This window comes from Salvelinus namaycush, chromosome 14, assembly GCF_016432855.1.
Source record: "Salvelinus namaycush isolate Seneca chromosome 14, SaNama_1.0, whole genome shotgun sequence".
Classification (NCBI taxonomy): domain Eukaryota; kingdom Metazoa; phylum Chordata; class Actinopteri; order Salmoniformes; family Salmonidae; genus Salvelinus; species Salvelinus namaycush.
The window spans coordinates 7549754-7566603 of record NC_052320.1 but is presented as its reverse complement, the minus strand read 5'-3'; the positions used below and the strand labels follow the sequence as shown (position 1 = coordinate 7566603).

The following is a 16850-nucleotide window of genomic DNA, read 5'->3' as shown; positions in this document are numbered from 1 at the left end:
GATCCATCCTCAACTGTGGTTGATTCTGTGTTTGAAATCCACTGTTCGACTGAGGGACCTTACAGATAATTGTATATGTGGGGTACAGAGATCAGTTGTCATTAAAGAATCATATTAAACACCATTATTGCACACTACTTATTATGTGACTTGTTATGCATTTTTTTACTCTAACTTATTTAGCCTTGCCATTACAAAGGGGTTGAATACTTATTGACTCAAGACATTTCAGCTTTAAATTTTTTATCAATTTGTAAACATTTCTAAAATCTTAATTCCTATTTGAAATTATTGGATATTGTGTGTAGGCCAGTGACCAAAAAAACTAAATTGTATCCATTTCAAATTCAGGCTGTAACACAACAAAATGTGAAAAAGTCAAGAGGTGTGAACACTTTCTGAAGGCACTGCACCATCATCATCATATCCACACACATAAAAACACAATTAGAAAACTTAGCTTCAATCAACACTGTGCTTGTCAGCTTTTTCACAGATAATATTTCTTCCAGCAGATTTCACGCTATCTGGCTTATCTGCAGGGCGGGTGCCCGCTTAGGGGCTTAATGGAGGGGGGTGCTGGCTGTAGTGGAGAGTGGAGGGGGGTACTGGCCCTAGTGGGGAGTGGAGGGGGTGCTGGTTCTAGTGGGGAGTGGAGGGGGGTGCTGGTTCTAGTGGAGGGGGGAGCTGGCCCCGAGTGGAGGGGGGAGCTGGCCCCGAGTGGAGGGGGGAGCTGGCCCCGAGTGGAGGGGGGAGCTGGCCCCGAGTGGAGGGGGGAGCTGGCCCCGAGTGGAGGGGGGAGCTGGCCCCGAGTGGAGGGGGGAGCTGGCCCCGAGTGGAGGGGGGAGCTGGCCCCGAGTGGAGGGGGGAGCTGGCCCCGAGTGGAGGGGGGAGCTGGCCCCTAGTGGAGGGGGGAGCTGGCCCTTAGTGGAGGGGGGAGCTGGGCCTCCTCCTCCTCCAATCCTCTTTCTTTTCTTTGTCCCTCCACTGCATTGAATGTCCATGAGCAGTGTTCCTGTTCCTGTAGCGGGTGACGACAGTATGGATGCACCTACCGCGCGTTAAACAGTATGTTATGTCATTTCAGGGCTAAACAGACACTCTGATATCCTAGATCCTGGTAGTCTTCTGTTTTCATATTGATGATATGAGGTATGACATCTAGTATGATATCGTGTATTACACAAAAGGAAAAGACCAAGGTCAATTCAACTCTCTCTCCCTAACTGTTTGATTCCTAGCTGCAGTGAAATAAGGTCAAGTCATTGATTCCAGTAAGCGTATAGCCTGGGATGAAGCAAATAAGTTACTTCCTAATCTCTATACTGATGAGTCACTACAGGGAGAGGTGGAAATCCTGGTTCACACACACACACACACACACACCCACCGACCCACACACACACCCACCGACCCACACACACACACACTGACACACACACACACACCAACCCACACACACACACACACACACACACACGTTACGTTCTTCTATCCTCGTGGGGCCCTAAAATCTATTTCCATTCAAAATCCTATTTTCCCTAGCCCTGAAACCTAACCCTGACTCCTAACCCTCACCATAAACCTAACCCTTACCCTAACCCTAACCGTAATTCTAACCCTAACCCTAATTGTTACCTTAAACCTTACCCCTGAGCTTAAAATAGCTCATCATGGGGATGTGGGAAATGTCCCCACGAGGGATAATTGTCTTGTTTACTATCCTTGTGGCAACTTTTGGGAATTTTAGGTCCCCACAAGGATAGAAGAACCAACACACACAGACAAACCCTTATTGTTGCAGACCATTTCAAATAACACGTATTTGTTACATGTCCCTCTTTAGATATCAACCCGTATCTCATCTCAGCCTCCCGTCCTTATCTGTAGTTATTTCTTCCAGCACACCAAATACACACGCACGCACGCATGCACGCACACACACATATTCTTTAACCCTAGGCAATAGTGTGGTCTACTCCAGACGGTGCCCCACTGCTAAAGGATTGTGGGATATTTACAGTGACAGGGAGGTCGAGAGGGCATTGGGGGCTGATGGAAGATGTATCAGTCACAAACACTGGCCATTCATTTCGATTGGCTCAATGTTTCTCTTGCCTTTGATCCGTCCTTGTTGCCCTTCTTTCTGTTATTAACCAGTCCCCCTCTCTCCCCCTCTTCACTGTCAAATTGACATGGTCAATACACCACCACCAACAACACCACCTCTTCTTATAAGCTTTCCTCAATTTTCTCACCCAAATCCATCTGCAGAACCACTCTCTTTTCCCTGGTAGTAAATCACACTGGCCCATAGTGGAGGGGGGAGTGGTACTGCCATTCTGTCTACTGCATCCTCTCTGTGACCCTCTTGTCGCTGTGTGTCTGTGTGTGTACTTCATCCTCTCTGTGACCCTCTTATTGCTGTGTGTCTGTGTGTGTACTTCATCCTCTCTGTGACCCTCTTCTCACTGTGTGTCTGTGTGTGTACTGCCTCCTCTCTGTGACCCTCTTATTGCTGTGTGTCTGTGTGTGTACTTCATCCTCTCTGTGACCCTCTTCTCACTGTGTGTCTGTGTGTCTACTGCCTCCTCTCTGTGACCCTCTTATTGCTGTGTGTCTGTGTGTGTACTGCCTCCTCTCTGTGACCCTCTTATTGCTGTGTGTCTGTGTGTGTACTTCATCCTCTCTGTGACCCTCTTATTGCTGTGTGTCTGTGTGTGTACTTCATCCTCTCTGTGACCCTCTTATCGCTGTGTGTCTGTGTGTGTACTTCATCCTCTCTGTGACCCTCTTATCGCTGTGTGTCTGTGTGTGTACTTCATCCTCTCTGTGACCCTCTTATCGCTGTGTGTCTGTGTGTGTACTTCATCCTCTCTGTGACCCTCTTATCGCTGTGCGTCTGTGTGTGTACTTCATCCTCTCTGTGACCCTCTTATCGCTGTGTGTCTGTGTGTGTGTTGCGACCTGTGCGTTGTGACCAGTTTAAGATGGCTGATGTGTGTGCCACCCCAGGCCGTATAGTGTAGTTTTACTAGCTGTAAAGGCAGGCCCGTTGGTGGCGTGGCAGTGTTTCAGAGGCCTAATTACTACCTTAGAGCTTGGTATGGATTCCTGGCGTGACGCAGGATTTAACGACATCCAAATGGTTGCTCCCGCCCTCTCATCTCTTGCTCTCTCTCTCTGTCCCACACACACACCCGTTTCTGTGACATACACACACATCCTGACAGTGTGATTTACTATGTGCATTAGCCTCCAAAGGTAGCTTTAATTTAATGGCGTAATTATACACTGGGGGCAGGAAGCAGACACTCTCTGATTTACACACACTTGCTGTGGTGTTGTGTGTGTGTGTGTGTGTGTGTGTCCACGTCTCTCTCTGTTTGTCTGTCTCTCTTTATCCCTCTCTCTCTCTCTCTCTCTGGGACTGGGAATAGGAAGTCTCTTTAGTCCAACTGTCCCCTGTTCTCTGTCCCCCCAGAACACTGTACTTCCTATTGTGTAGACTAGAGCTGTTGTGTAGACTAGGGCTATTGTGTAGACTAGGGCTATTGTGTAGACTAGGGCTATTGTGTAGACTAGGGCTGTTGTGTAGACTAGGGCTATTGTGTAGACTAGGACTGTTGTGTAGACTAGGGCTATTGTGTAGACTAGGGCTATTGTGTAGACTAGGGCTATTGTGTAGACTAGGGCTGTGGCTGTCAAGCTAATAACTGTCGGTGTCCCGGTAATTGACCGTTAATTAATATAAACACATTTAGCATCTCCTGGCTTCCACAAGCCATTGATGCTGACCTTTGGAACATCTACATTTTAAAAAGTCTTATAAATCCATGTTATATAGCCTACACCATCACAATAATCCATGCTTTATTTTAGACAGGTCTAAAGAAACATGATATGAAGAAAATGTTTATTTCAGAATAGCTTACTCTGAGTTGTCCTTATGTTAGGTCCTGGTCTGGCTATGCCACATGGCTGTGGGCTGCACTAGTTCATTTATCATTTAGCAGACAAGATTTGCTTAGAATTCCGTGGCATTATTTTATAGTATGAAGAATACAATTGAACAAAGCTGAGGGAGTAGATGTAGATATTCTGTGTTGAGCGGTTAACAAAGAAATATGTACTCCTATATGCTTATTTTAGAGTTATTGATGTAACTTTAGTAGTTCTACAAACATTGGCCTGTATGTTTTGATTTGTAACATTGTAAGGCTGCATCATGAGACTAATGATGATTTGAAAAATGTCGCTTGAAAGGCATGATCTCTGCTTTGTTTTCTGCGCAGGCTGTAGACACTACATCAGTTACTCATTCACAATTTGACAAGCACCTGATAATGCCTCAAATTTCACGGTGGCATCCCCTTTGTGTGGCCGTAATGCACTCTAAAAAAATCAATGCCTTCTGCAGCCAGGGGCCATTGTGTCCTTCACCCTGAGTGCTGTGCTCTCCGAATCTCCTCTCACTCAAACAGCTCTCCATCACCTGACCGGCTCTTTCTCACAGACTACAAGTGAAGACAGACACATCCGGGAGCAACTGAGCGCGTCCTTATCCAATTCCGAGGTGCATATTGAAGATATTGGAAAAACTGTTCACATTTACTTTTTGTCAGCCAACAAGATGAGTAGGCCTAACGAACAGCAAAACCACTAGCCTATGTCAATCTACTATCCCCCATAGTACAAATGTTGACTTATTCTATTCTGTGCAAGAAATAAATATTCCAAACATAGTCTGGGACACTAGCATCTAAAAACCTTTTTTACGCAGTGTGGCTGACGCAACAGACCAGAACGTTTACCTTGATCATTATTAGGCTATTTCTTCACATTATAAGCACAGCAATGCTCACATGGTAGTAGGCTGTAAGTGTGAATGTTCCATTAGCAGAAAACACCATTATCAAAAGTGACCACAAATGCAATCATACATGTAATGCTTTTATTTTTTATTTTTTGGGGGGTGGATCAGCTTAATATTGCGGAAAGAATGTTGCTTCCATCAATGTAATTGTCTGCATCATTTCCAATCCCCCAAATTTTGGGGGGGTAAATATATCCATACACGCATGCATACATATATACATACACATACCTATATAGATATACATACTTTTTTTAGAATATACCTTTATTATTCCCCGCAAACACTACCACCCTTCCCCCAATTGGAGTAAACTAACAAACAACAACACTTAGGCTTCTACCTTCAGTTTATACATCCTATACACATTTTACAGACACAATCTATCTTACAATTGTAATATTTTGTTTGTTTTTAGTCCTTCCTCTATTTCTGATGTCCATCCAGTTTGATTTCTATTTGTAACTGTGCTATTTCACAAGAGTTCTGAACCTATATACATTTTACAGACCCCGTATGTTTTACATTGGTTATCTTGTTATTAGTCCCACCCTTCAGCTCCATTCAACCCCTCCCATCTATCTCTCAACTTCATCCATTTTGGATTTATATTTGCCATATATTTTTCAACTGTGCAGTGATGCTTCACAAAAGTATTGAACCTTTCTATTCTCATAGCTTTTACAGATTATAAATTTAAAATATATTTTTTTGCTAAAATAATAATTATATTATTGATTGATTGACTGACTTATCAAATCACCCAGTATTGCTATCTGCAGCGTTAGTTCTAGGCAAATGTTGCATTTCTTCAGCCATTCCTGGACCTGTGACTAAAAACGAGCTACATATGGACAATACCAAAATAAATGATCTAATGACTCTGCCTCTTCACAGCAGAATCTGCAGAGCTGGGAAGATTGTATCCCCCATATATATAACATTCTATTGGTTGCAAGAATTTTGTATAGTAATTTAAATTGAAAAATTGTGTAATGCTGCTATTATAAAGGTGCATTTTTATGGTGGAAATTGTCTTCCCCAATCTAGAAACTCACGCGCTGCTTATATATGCCAGTTAGGCTTTACACCCCTTGTCAAGCGGATTAATGTGCTTCATTTAAAAAAGTTATTTGGCCACTTTAGCTGTGATACAAACCTTATCAAAACATATAGGCCTATGGGCTAGGCTACATGAGGTGTGTGACTATGATTTGAAAAAGTCCCCCCAAAAAGGGCATTGTTTCTTATGCTGGGCATCATTCACAAGTGATAATATATAATTCCCAAGTGATAGGCTAATATTGTCACCCATCAGACTATTCTTGATTTAATCTTGTCTTTACATATACTAAATAATATATGTGTGACATTTGTTTCGATTTACATTGGACCATTATCAAATCAAATCAAAATCAAATCAAATTCTATTTGTCACATTCACATGGTTAGCAGATGTTAATGCGAGTGTAGCGAAATGCTTGTGCTTTTATCGAAACATGGGCAGCGGGAAAAAATACATGTCATCTATGCACTTAAATAGTGAATGGAGGATGCTTTTCCCCATGGTTTATTGTCATGCCAGCCAGGTAGGCTATACCCTTGTTGTAAAGAGAAGCAATGTGCTTAATATTAGGATAGAGAAATAAATATAGTAGGCCTAGCCTATAGAAAGCTAATGAAATCCTCTTATTTTTATTAGTGGCCATCACTCTGTTTTCTCACACAATTCCATAGCCTATAGAAATGTTGCACAACATGAGCTCATAGGCTCTCATTAAGTTTTTGATATTCGATTTGCATTGATGTCAGAGTGATTAGCGGGACAATAGAGTGCTGGGTTCCAGGCAGTTAGCAAGTTTGGTAGGCTACTAATGACCAGCATCAGAGCTTGGAGAAGCCTAATTGCCGTGGAATTTGACTGCCTTCATGACTGGTGATGGCTGGTGTGGTGGTAATACGGTCACCGCAACAGCACTAGCATAGACACTATTCCCTCAACAAGCTCTCATAGTCTCACTTCAGAACTTGATGTTTGTCCATAAACTTAACATTTCTAAGGTTAAGTTTAGGCATTCATTCTGGCATTTATTACAAACAACTCTGTTGTTGTGCTCACTGAGAGACTCAATGAAGAGGATGATTATGGGAGCACCAGCAGTGTCTACAACCAGAGAGAGACTGATTGTGTCTCTAACACCAGTAACTCATGGAGAAAACTCTGTCTGAATGTGAGTGCTTGAGTGATTTGAAGTGTGTGTGCGTGTGCACGCAGGTGTGTGTTTGTTGTGTTCTGTGTGTGTCTTAGAGAACAGCCACGCATGCCTAATGGGAGGCAATGAGGCAGGCTTCAGCAGCTCAGCCCTAGGGTTTACAGATGCACCGAGGGCCCAGGTGGAAACGGAGCAAAGAGCAGAGGCAAGCAGCAGCTGGGCTTTGGCTGAGACAGCACATTCCCAAAGTCTCACAGTCCTTTTCAAATGAGCCCCAACTCTCTCTCACTTTTACACTAATCTCTCGCTCTCTCTTTCTTTCTCTTTGGCACTTTCTCTCACTTAATTAAATTCAATTTAAAGGCTTTATTGACATGGGAAACATATGTTTACATTGCCAAAGCATGTAAAATTGATAATAAACAAAACTGAAATGAACAATGAAAAAATGAACAGTGAACATTACATTACACTCAGTGTTCACATAGCCTGTCTTCTCTTGAGAGCCAGGTCTACCTCTATCAATAGCAAGGCTATGTTCACTGAGTCTGTACAGAGTCAAATCTTTCCTTAAGTTTGGGTCAGTCACAGTGGTCAGGTATTCTGCCACGGTGTACTCTCTGTTTAGGGCAAAATAGCATTCTAGTTAGCTCTGTTTTTTGGTTAATTCTTTCCAATGTGTCAAGAAATTATCATTTTGTTTTCTCATGATTTGGTTGGGTCTAATTGTGTTACTGTCCTGGGGCTCTGTGGGGTGTGTTTGTGTTTGTGAACAGAGCCCCACGACCAGCTTGCTTAGGGGACTCTTCTCCAGGTTCATCTCTCTGTAGGTGATGGCTTTGTTATGGAAGGTTTGGGAATTGCTTCGTTTTAGGAGGTTGTAGAATTTAACGGCTCTTTTCTGTATTTTGATGCCTAGCTTGTATCGGCCTATTACTGCTCTGCATGCATTATTTGGTGTTTTACACTGAGGATATTTTTTTGCAGAATTCTGCATGTAGAGTCTCAATTTGGTGTTTTTCCCATTTTGTTAATTTTATGGTAGGTGAGCAAACCCCAGACCTCACAACCATAAAGGGCAATGGGTTCTTTAAATAACTGATTCAAGTATTTTTAGCCAGATCCTAATTGGTAGGTTGAATTTTATGTTCCTTAAGATGGCATCGAAAGCCCTTCTTGCCTTGTCACTCAGATCATTCACAGCTTTGTGGAAGTTACCTGTGGCTCTGAGGTATATATAGTTTTTTGTGTGCTCTAGGGCAATCGTGTCTAGATGGAATTTGTATTTGTGGTCCTGGCAACTGGACCTTTTTTGGAACAGAATTATTTTTGTCTTACTAAGATGTTCCACTTCTGTTCAAAAGTTTGGGGACACTTAGAAATGTCCACTTAGAAATGTCCAAAATAATGTTTTGTCCATTAAAATAACATCAAATTGATCAGAAATACAGTGTATACGTTAATGTTGTAAATGACTATTGTAACTAGAAACGGCAGATTTTTTTGTGGAATATCTACATAGGCGTACAGAGGCCCATTATCAGCCACCATCGCTCCTGTGTTCCAATGGCACGTTGTGTTAGTTAATCCAAGTTTATTATTTTAAAAGGCTAATTGATCATTAGAAAACACTTTTGCAATTATGTTAGCACAGCTGAAAACTGTGCTAACATTTGTGGGTTCGATTACATTTGTGGGTTCAATTACAGGCTCAAAATTGCCAGAAACAAAAAACGTTATTCTGAAACTCGTCAGTCTATTCTTGTTCTGAGAAATAAAGGCTATTCCATGTGAGAAATTGCCAAGAAACTGAATATCTCGTACAACGCTGTGTCCTATGCCCCTCACAGAACAGCGCAAACTGGCCGCTAACTAACCAGCACAAACTAACCAGAAAAGAAAGAGAAGTGGGAGGCCCCGGTGCACAACTGAGCACGAGGACAAGTACATTAGAGTGTCTAGTTTGCAAAACAGATGCCTCACAAGTCCTCAACTGGCAGCTTCTTTAAATAGTACCCGCAAAACACCAGTCTCAACGTCAATAGTGAAGCGGCGACTCCAGAATGCTGGTTATCAGAAAAAAAGAAAACACAATTGTGCCGTCTGGTTTGCTTAATATAAGTGATTTTAAATATTTTGATGAATTTCAGCTGCATTGGAAGAGCAGCCCAAAGTGGCCTCTGTCTGTTTAGGGGAATGTGATGTGACGGGATGTTAAGCCCAGTCAGAGAACAGGGTTAGAGAGAGGGGAGGGAGAGAGAGAAAGTGGCAGAGAGAGAGAGTTAATGGCATGTACTAGATGCTCAGCAGGCTCTGCTCACACTTACTGGTCTGACTAACAACATTGAACACTGTATGGAACACAAAGCCTTCATTATTTCATCCTGGAATATCCAAGGCCTGAGGTCATCTGTCTTTGGCCTAAAGAGCAGGAACCTGGACTTCACCAAAGAAATTAGAAACACAGACATTGTCATCCTACAAGAAACATGGTATAGATGAGACGGACCCACTGGTTGCCCTCTAGGTTACAGAGAGCTGGTAGTCCCATCCACCAAACTACCCAGTGTGAAACAGGGAAGAGACTCAGGGGGTATGCTAATTTGGTATAGAGCAGACCTAACTCACTCTATTAAATTCATCAAATCTGGAAAATTTTACATTTGGCTAATTCTAAAGGAAATTATATCAACAGAGAAAAATGTCCTCCTGTGTGCCACCTATATCCCCCCACTAGAATCCCCATACTTTAATGAAGACAGCTTCTCCTCAATCCTGGAGGGGGAAATCAATCATTTACTAGTCTGTGGTGACCTAAATGCCAGAACTGGACAAGAACCTGACACCCTCAGCACACAGGGGGACAAACACCTACCCGGAGGTGTCAGCATTCCCTCCCCCATATGCCCACCTAGGTACAACTACGACAACATAACCAACAAAAACGTGTCACTACTCCTGCAGCTCTGTCAAACGCTTGGCATGTACATAGTTAATGGTAGGCTTTGAAGGGACTCCTATGGTAGGTACACCTATAGCTCATCTCTTGACAGTAGTATTGTATACTACTTTATCACTGACCTCAACCCAGAGTCTCTCAGAGCGTTCACAGTCTGACACACATATCAGATCACAGCAAAATCACAGTCTACTTGAACAGAGCAATACTCAGTCATGAGGCATCAAAGCCAAAAGAACTGAATAATATTAAGAAATGCTATAGATGGAAGGAATATGGTTTGGAAACCTAACAAAAAACAATTAGGCAACAACAAATTCAAACCTTTTAGACAACTTCCTGGACAAAACGTTCCACTGTAATAGTGAAAGTGTAAACTTGGCAGTAGAAAATCTTAACAGTATATTTGACCTCTCAGCTTCCCTATCAAATCTAAAAATCTCAAATAGAAAACCCAATATTTGGAAACAAGGACTGATCACCCCAATCCACAAAAGTGGAGAGAAATCTGACCACAATAACTACCGTGGGATATGCGTCAACAGCAACCTTGGGAAAATCCTCTGCATTATCATTAACAGGAGACTCGTACATTTCCTCAGTGAAAACAACGTACCTAGCAAATGTCAAATTGGCATTTTACCATATTATCGTACAACAGACCACGTATTCACCCTGCACACTCTAATTGACAAACAAACAAACCAAAAAAAAGGCAAAGTCTTCTCATGCTTTGTTGTTTTCAAAAAAGCCTTTGACTCAATTTGGCATGAGAGTCTGCTATACAAATTTATGGAAAGTGATGTTGGGGGGAAAACATACGACATTATAAAATCCATGTACACAAACAAGTGTGTGGTTAAAATAGGCAAAAAATGCACACATTTCTTCCCTTAGGGCCGTGGGGTGAGACAGGGATGCAGCTTAAGCCCCACCCTCTTCAACATATATATCAACAAATTGGCGAGGACACTAGAACAGTCTGCAGCACCCGGTCTCACCCTACTAGAATCTAAAGTCAAATGTCTACTGTTTGCTGATGATCTGGTGCTTCTGAACCTAGATCTTCTGCACAGATTCTGCCAGACCTGGGCCCTGACAGTAAATCTCAGTAAGACTAGTAATGGTGTTCCAAAAAGGTTCAGTCGCCAGGATCACAAATACAAATGTCATCTAGACACCATTGCCATAGAGCACACAAAAAACGACATATACCTTGGTCTAAACATCTGAGTCACAGGTAATGCCCACAAAGCTGTGAACGATCTGAGAGACAAGGCAAGAAGGGCATTCTATGCTATCAAAAGGAACATAACATTTTTTTTTTTTTTTTTTTTTTTTTTTAAATTTTATCCCCTTTTCTCCCCAATTTTCGTGGTATCCAATCGCTAGTAATTACTATCTTGTCTCATCGCTACAACTCCCGTACGGGCTCGGGAGAGACGAAGGTCGAAAGCCATGCGTCCTCCGAAGCACAACCCAACCAAGCCGCACTGCTTCTTTAACACAGCGCGCCTCCAACCCGGAAGCCAGCCGCACCAATGCGTCGGAGGAAACACCGTGCACCTGGCTCCCTTGGTCACTGCGCCCAGCCCGCCACAGGAGTCGCTGGAGCGCGATGAGACAAGGAAATCCCTACCGGCCAAACCCTCCCTAACCCGGACGACGCTGGCCCAATTGTGCGTCGCCCCACGGACCTCCCGGTCACGTCCGGCTGCGACAGAGCCTGGGGGCGAACCCAGAGACTCTGGTGGCGCAGTGCCCTAGACCACTGCGCCACCCGGGAGGCCAGGAACATAACATTTGACATACCAATTAGGAATTGGCTAAAATTACTTGTAACATTTATAGAACTCATTGCCATTTTATGATTGTTAGGTCTGGGGACCGGTCACCAACCAAGAACTCACAAAATGGGACAAACACCAAATTGAGACTCTGCATGCAGAATTCCGCAAAAACGTCCTCCGTGCCGATACCCACTAATTATCAAAATCCAGAAAAGAGACATTAAATTCTACAACCACCTAAAATGAAGCGATTCCCAAACCTTCTATAACAAAGCCATCACCTACAGAGAGATGAACCTGGAGAAGTGTCCCCTAAGCAAGCTGGTCCTGGGGCTCTGTTCACAAACAGACCCCACAGAGCGCCAGGACAGCAAGACTAGACCCAACCAAATCATGAGAAAACAAAATGATAATTTCTTGACACATCGGAAATAATTAACCAAAAAACAGAGCAAACTAGAATGCTATTTGGTCCTAGACAGGAGAGTACACAGTGGCAGAATATTGTGACTGACTAAAACTTAAGAAAAGCTTTGACTATGTACAGACTCAGTGAGCATAGCCTTGCTATTGAGAAAGGCCGCCGTAGGCAGACCTGGCTCTCAAGACAAGACAGGCTATGTGCACACTCCGTACCAAATGAGGTAGAAACTGAGCTGCACTTCTTAACCTCCTGCCCAATGTATGACCATATTAGAGACACATATTTCCCACAGATTACACAGATCCACAGAGAATTCGAAAACAAACCAGATTTTCATAAACTCCCATATCTTTTGTGTGAAATACCACAGTGTGCATCACAGCAGCAAGATGTGTGACCTGTTGCCACAAGAAAAGGTCAACCAGTGAAGAGCAAACACCATTGTAAATACAACCCATATTTATGCTTATTTATTTTCCCTTTTGTACTTTAACCATTTGTACATCGTTACAACACTGTATATATACATAATATGACATTTGTAATGTCTTTATTATTTTGGAAATTCTGTGAGTGTAATGTGTACTGTTAATTTTGATTGTTTATTTCACTTTTGTATATTATCTACTTCACTTGCTTTGGCAATCGTAACATATGTTTCCCATGCCAATGAAGCCCATTGAATTGAATTGAACTGAGAGGCAGAGAAAGAGAGAGAGATAGGCAGAGAAGGGTGTAGACAGATTAAGAGAGGTGCAGAGAGAGAGAGAGAGAGAGTGGCAGAGAGAGAGAGAGAGAGAGAGAGATAGGCAGAGAAGGGTGTAGACAGATTAAGAGAGGTGCAGAGAGAGAGAGAGTGGCAGAGAGAGAGAGAGATAGGAACAGTGATGTAGACAGAAGATGTTTCATAACCACTGCCTGACACTGGCAGCCCCTTCAAATGAAACACTGACTTGTCCTCACAAGATATGCTGGCTTCGTTTCTCTCCCCACTTTTTCCACTGGAAAGGTTTTAGAGGACAATCCCTAATGTGACATGTGACTGTAATTCACAAATGTGTGCCTGTGTGTTTCCCCTTATTCTATCATAGTGAGTGAGTTATTATAGCCCACTATTTTCTTTGCTGCAGTTGATGGAGATTCTCGTCATGTTTGGGAGAATGAATCCCAGGACACTTAAGGACATACAAGAGCCTACTGCCTGTACTATTCAGTGTGTGTATTTTGACCATGTCCCTCCCTCTCTGTAGGAGGTATAAACCGTGCAGGGGCGGTGCCTGCGTTCCTGCGGACCCCCACCATGATCCAGCCACACCTGGATATGAAGCCCTTCCTGCAGTTCCCCATGGACACAGCTCCACCACAACACAGCATGGGCCTGTTTCACAACTTCAACACTGTGAGTACTGTATACAACATTGTGACTACACACACACACACAATACATACTCAACACACGAGCACAGCATACACATACAAACACACACCCAACAGATACTAACACAGAATATGCAGATACACATGCACAAACACACACACACACACACACACACACACACACACACACACACACACACACACACACACACACACACACACACACACACACACACACACACACACAGACACTCAAAAGACAACATGTACACATGGATGTAAACTCCAAATAACTTCACAGATCTTCATTGTAAAGGGTTAAACACTGTTTCCCATGCTTGTTCAATGAACCATAAACAATTACAGTTTTTTCCAACTGCTTACACACGTTTTCAAAACTGTCTCCTTTTTTCAAAACTCTACACACAATTCCCAAAACTGCACACACAAAATGCAAAATGCCTCACATCTCCTTCAAAATGTAACACTGCATTCAAAATGGCATAAACACATGTCAGAATGAAGCATTTGCATCAAATGGCAAACACTGCTTTCATAATAGTACATTTTTGGATATACCATGTAAACACTGTTGTTCTAAATCTAAAGCTCTTTGGTCTTTCATAGGCTTATATCTACATTTCAATACAATGTTCTACAGTGAAAGTAATCTGCTGAGAGGGGTAACAAGTACACTGTAAACACCAATGCAATGTAGAAACAGAAAATATTTATTAGGCCAAACATTACTGTTGTATTCAGTAGCATGCAACAAAAACATAAACATAAACCAAAAGTATATTCTTTAGAATACAGTAAAGAACACAATTGTGTGTGTGGGGTCCCGGGGGGGCAGTCCAGGAATTGGTGGGGGGGGGGGCAGTCACCAGTGCTAAGCTACACTTCATCTCTTCTCCGGCCTGGGTCTGGCCACAATACTTCGTCCACATCACAAGATACAGTGGGGCAAAAAAGTATTTAGTCAGCCACCAATTATGCAAGTTCTCCCACTTAAAAATATGAGAGAGGCCTGTAATTTTCATCATAGGTACACTTCAACTATGACAGACAAAATGAGGGAAAAAAATCCAGAAAATCACATTGTAGGATTTTTAATGAATTGATTTGCAAATTATGGTGGAAAATAAGTATTTGGTCAATAACAAAAGTTTCTCAATACTTTGTTATATACCCTTTGTTGGCAATGACAGAGGTCAAATGTTTTCTGTAAGTCTTCACAAGGTTTTCACACTGTTGCTGGTATTTTGGCCCATTCCTCCATGCAGATCTCCTCTAGAGCAGTGATGTTTTGGGGCTGTTGCTGGGCAACACGGACCTTCAACTCCCTCCAAAGATTTTCTATGGGGTTGAGATCTGGAGACTGGCTAGGCCACTCCAGGACCTTGAAATGCTTCTTACGAAGCCACTCCTTCGTTGCCCGGGCGGTGTGTTTGGGATCATTGTCATGCTGAAAGACCCAGCCACGTTTCATCTTCAATGCCCTTGCTGATGGAAGGAGGTTTTCACTCAAAATCTCACGATACATGACCCCATTCATTCTTTCCTTTACACGGATCAGTCGTCCTGGTCCCTTTGCAGAAAAACAGCCCCAAAGCATGATGTTTCCACCCCCATGCTTCACAGTAGGTATGGTGTTCTTTGGATGCAACTCAGCATTCTTTGTCCTCCAAACACGACGAGTTGAGTTTTTACCAAAAAGTTATATTTTGGTTTCATCTGACCATATGACATTCTCCAAATCTTCTTCTGGATCATCCGAATGCTCTCTAGTAAACTTCAGACGGGCCTGGACTGTCAGGTTTTGGCCAGGACTGTTCTGGTTTTGGTCACTAGATGTCCCCATTGCACCTTTTTTGAACCTTTTGTTTTTTCCTTGCTCTAATTATTGTTTGCACCTGTATGTCGTTCCCTTGTTAGTATTTAAACCCTGTGTGTTCCTCAGTTCTTTGCTCAGTGTTTGTATGTTAGCACCCAGCCCCAGCCCAAGCCTTGTTGTAAACATATATTTTCTCTTGTTGGATTTTCCAGAGGTTCTCTGGTTTTGTTCTTGTGTATTTTGGATTAGTCTTTTGAGGTTTGTTTTTTCCCTTGCTGTTCTTACCACTTTGTGGATTTTCTTTGTATTTTGGAAGATATCAATTTTTTGCCTTTTGGCTTTATTTTGGACATTGTGGATTTATATTCTTTGCCTGAAGATCTTGTTCTTTTATTAAACCACCATCTTTAGTACTGCTGTGTCTGCCTCATCTTCTGGGTTCTGCCGATTTATTAGTGACTGTTTCTCGCACCGGGTCCTGACAGAAACTCTGAGCCATTAATATGAACCCAGAGGTAGCCAGTACCCAGGACTTTTTTCCCATGCTGTCCCACCACGAGGGGACTGTCCAACGTCACGAAGCTGCTCTGGTTCAGCAAGAGGCCTTAATGGCTGGACATTCTCAACTTCTGTCGGAGATGATGACTTCCATAAAGCAGATTTCTGATCAACTTTCCCCTGCAACCGCTTCTGCTCCAGTTCATCAGATTCTAGTGCCCGTGGCAGTTAACCCCCTGGCTGAACCTCGTCTGCCGCCTCCCCAACGGTTCTCAGGTGATCCGAGTGTTTGTAAGGGGTTTTTCACCCAATGTTCTCTCTCCTTCGAGCTGCAACCCTCGTCGTTTCCCACCGACCGGTCCAAGATAGCATATATCATCACCCTGCTGTCGGAAAAAGCCCTAGCCTGGGCTACTGCTGTGTGGGATGCCCAAAGTCCCTGCTGTGCCAGCTACTCTACCTTTGCTGAAGAATTCAAGCGAGTGTTTCAAGGTCCTACCAGCGGTCCTGACTCAGCCAAACAGCTCCTGACTCTCCGCCAAGGTCGGCGCAGCGTGACGGACTATGCCATCCAGTTCCGCACGGTGGCAGCAGCGAGTGGCTGGAACGACGAGGCGCTCACAGTGTGCTTTTTGAAGGGTCTTTCCGACACCATCCAAGATGAACTGGCCACTCGGGAACCACCGGACAACCTCGAGTCCCTGATCAAGTTGGCTTCACGCATAGACCAGCGTCTGAGAGAGAGAGAGAGCTCAACCGTAGATCTCTCACCCTAGCTCCTATCGGTCCCAGCTCCGAGTCTCCACCTTTATCCTCGCTGACTCCACCGGAACCCATGCAGGTTGGACGCATCTCCCAGGCTGAGAGAGACCGCCG

The 16850-nt window shown here is 43.3% G+C and overlaps 1 protein-coding gene across 1 annotated transcript in view; it reads left to right on the top strand.

Moving 5' to 3' along the window:
- The first annotated feature begins 13508 nt into the window (after positions 1-13508).
- Positions 13509-16850, top strand: part of LOC120058806 (zinc finger protein 385A-like) — an 85977-nt gene continuing 82635 nt past the window's right edge. The window contains exon 1 of the mRNA XM_039007537.1: positions 13509-13661. Coding sequence (XP_038863465.1) covers positions 13563-13661 — 99 coding nt within the window. The 5' untranslated portion in view covers positions 13509-13562. The remainder of the gene's footprint in view (positions 13662-16850) is intronic.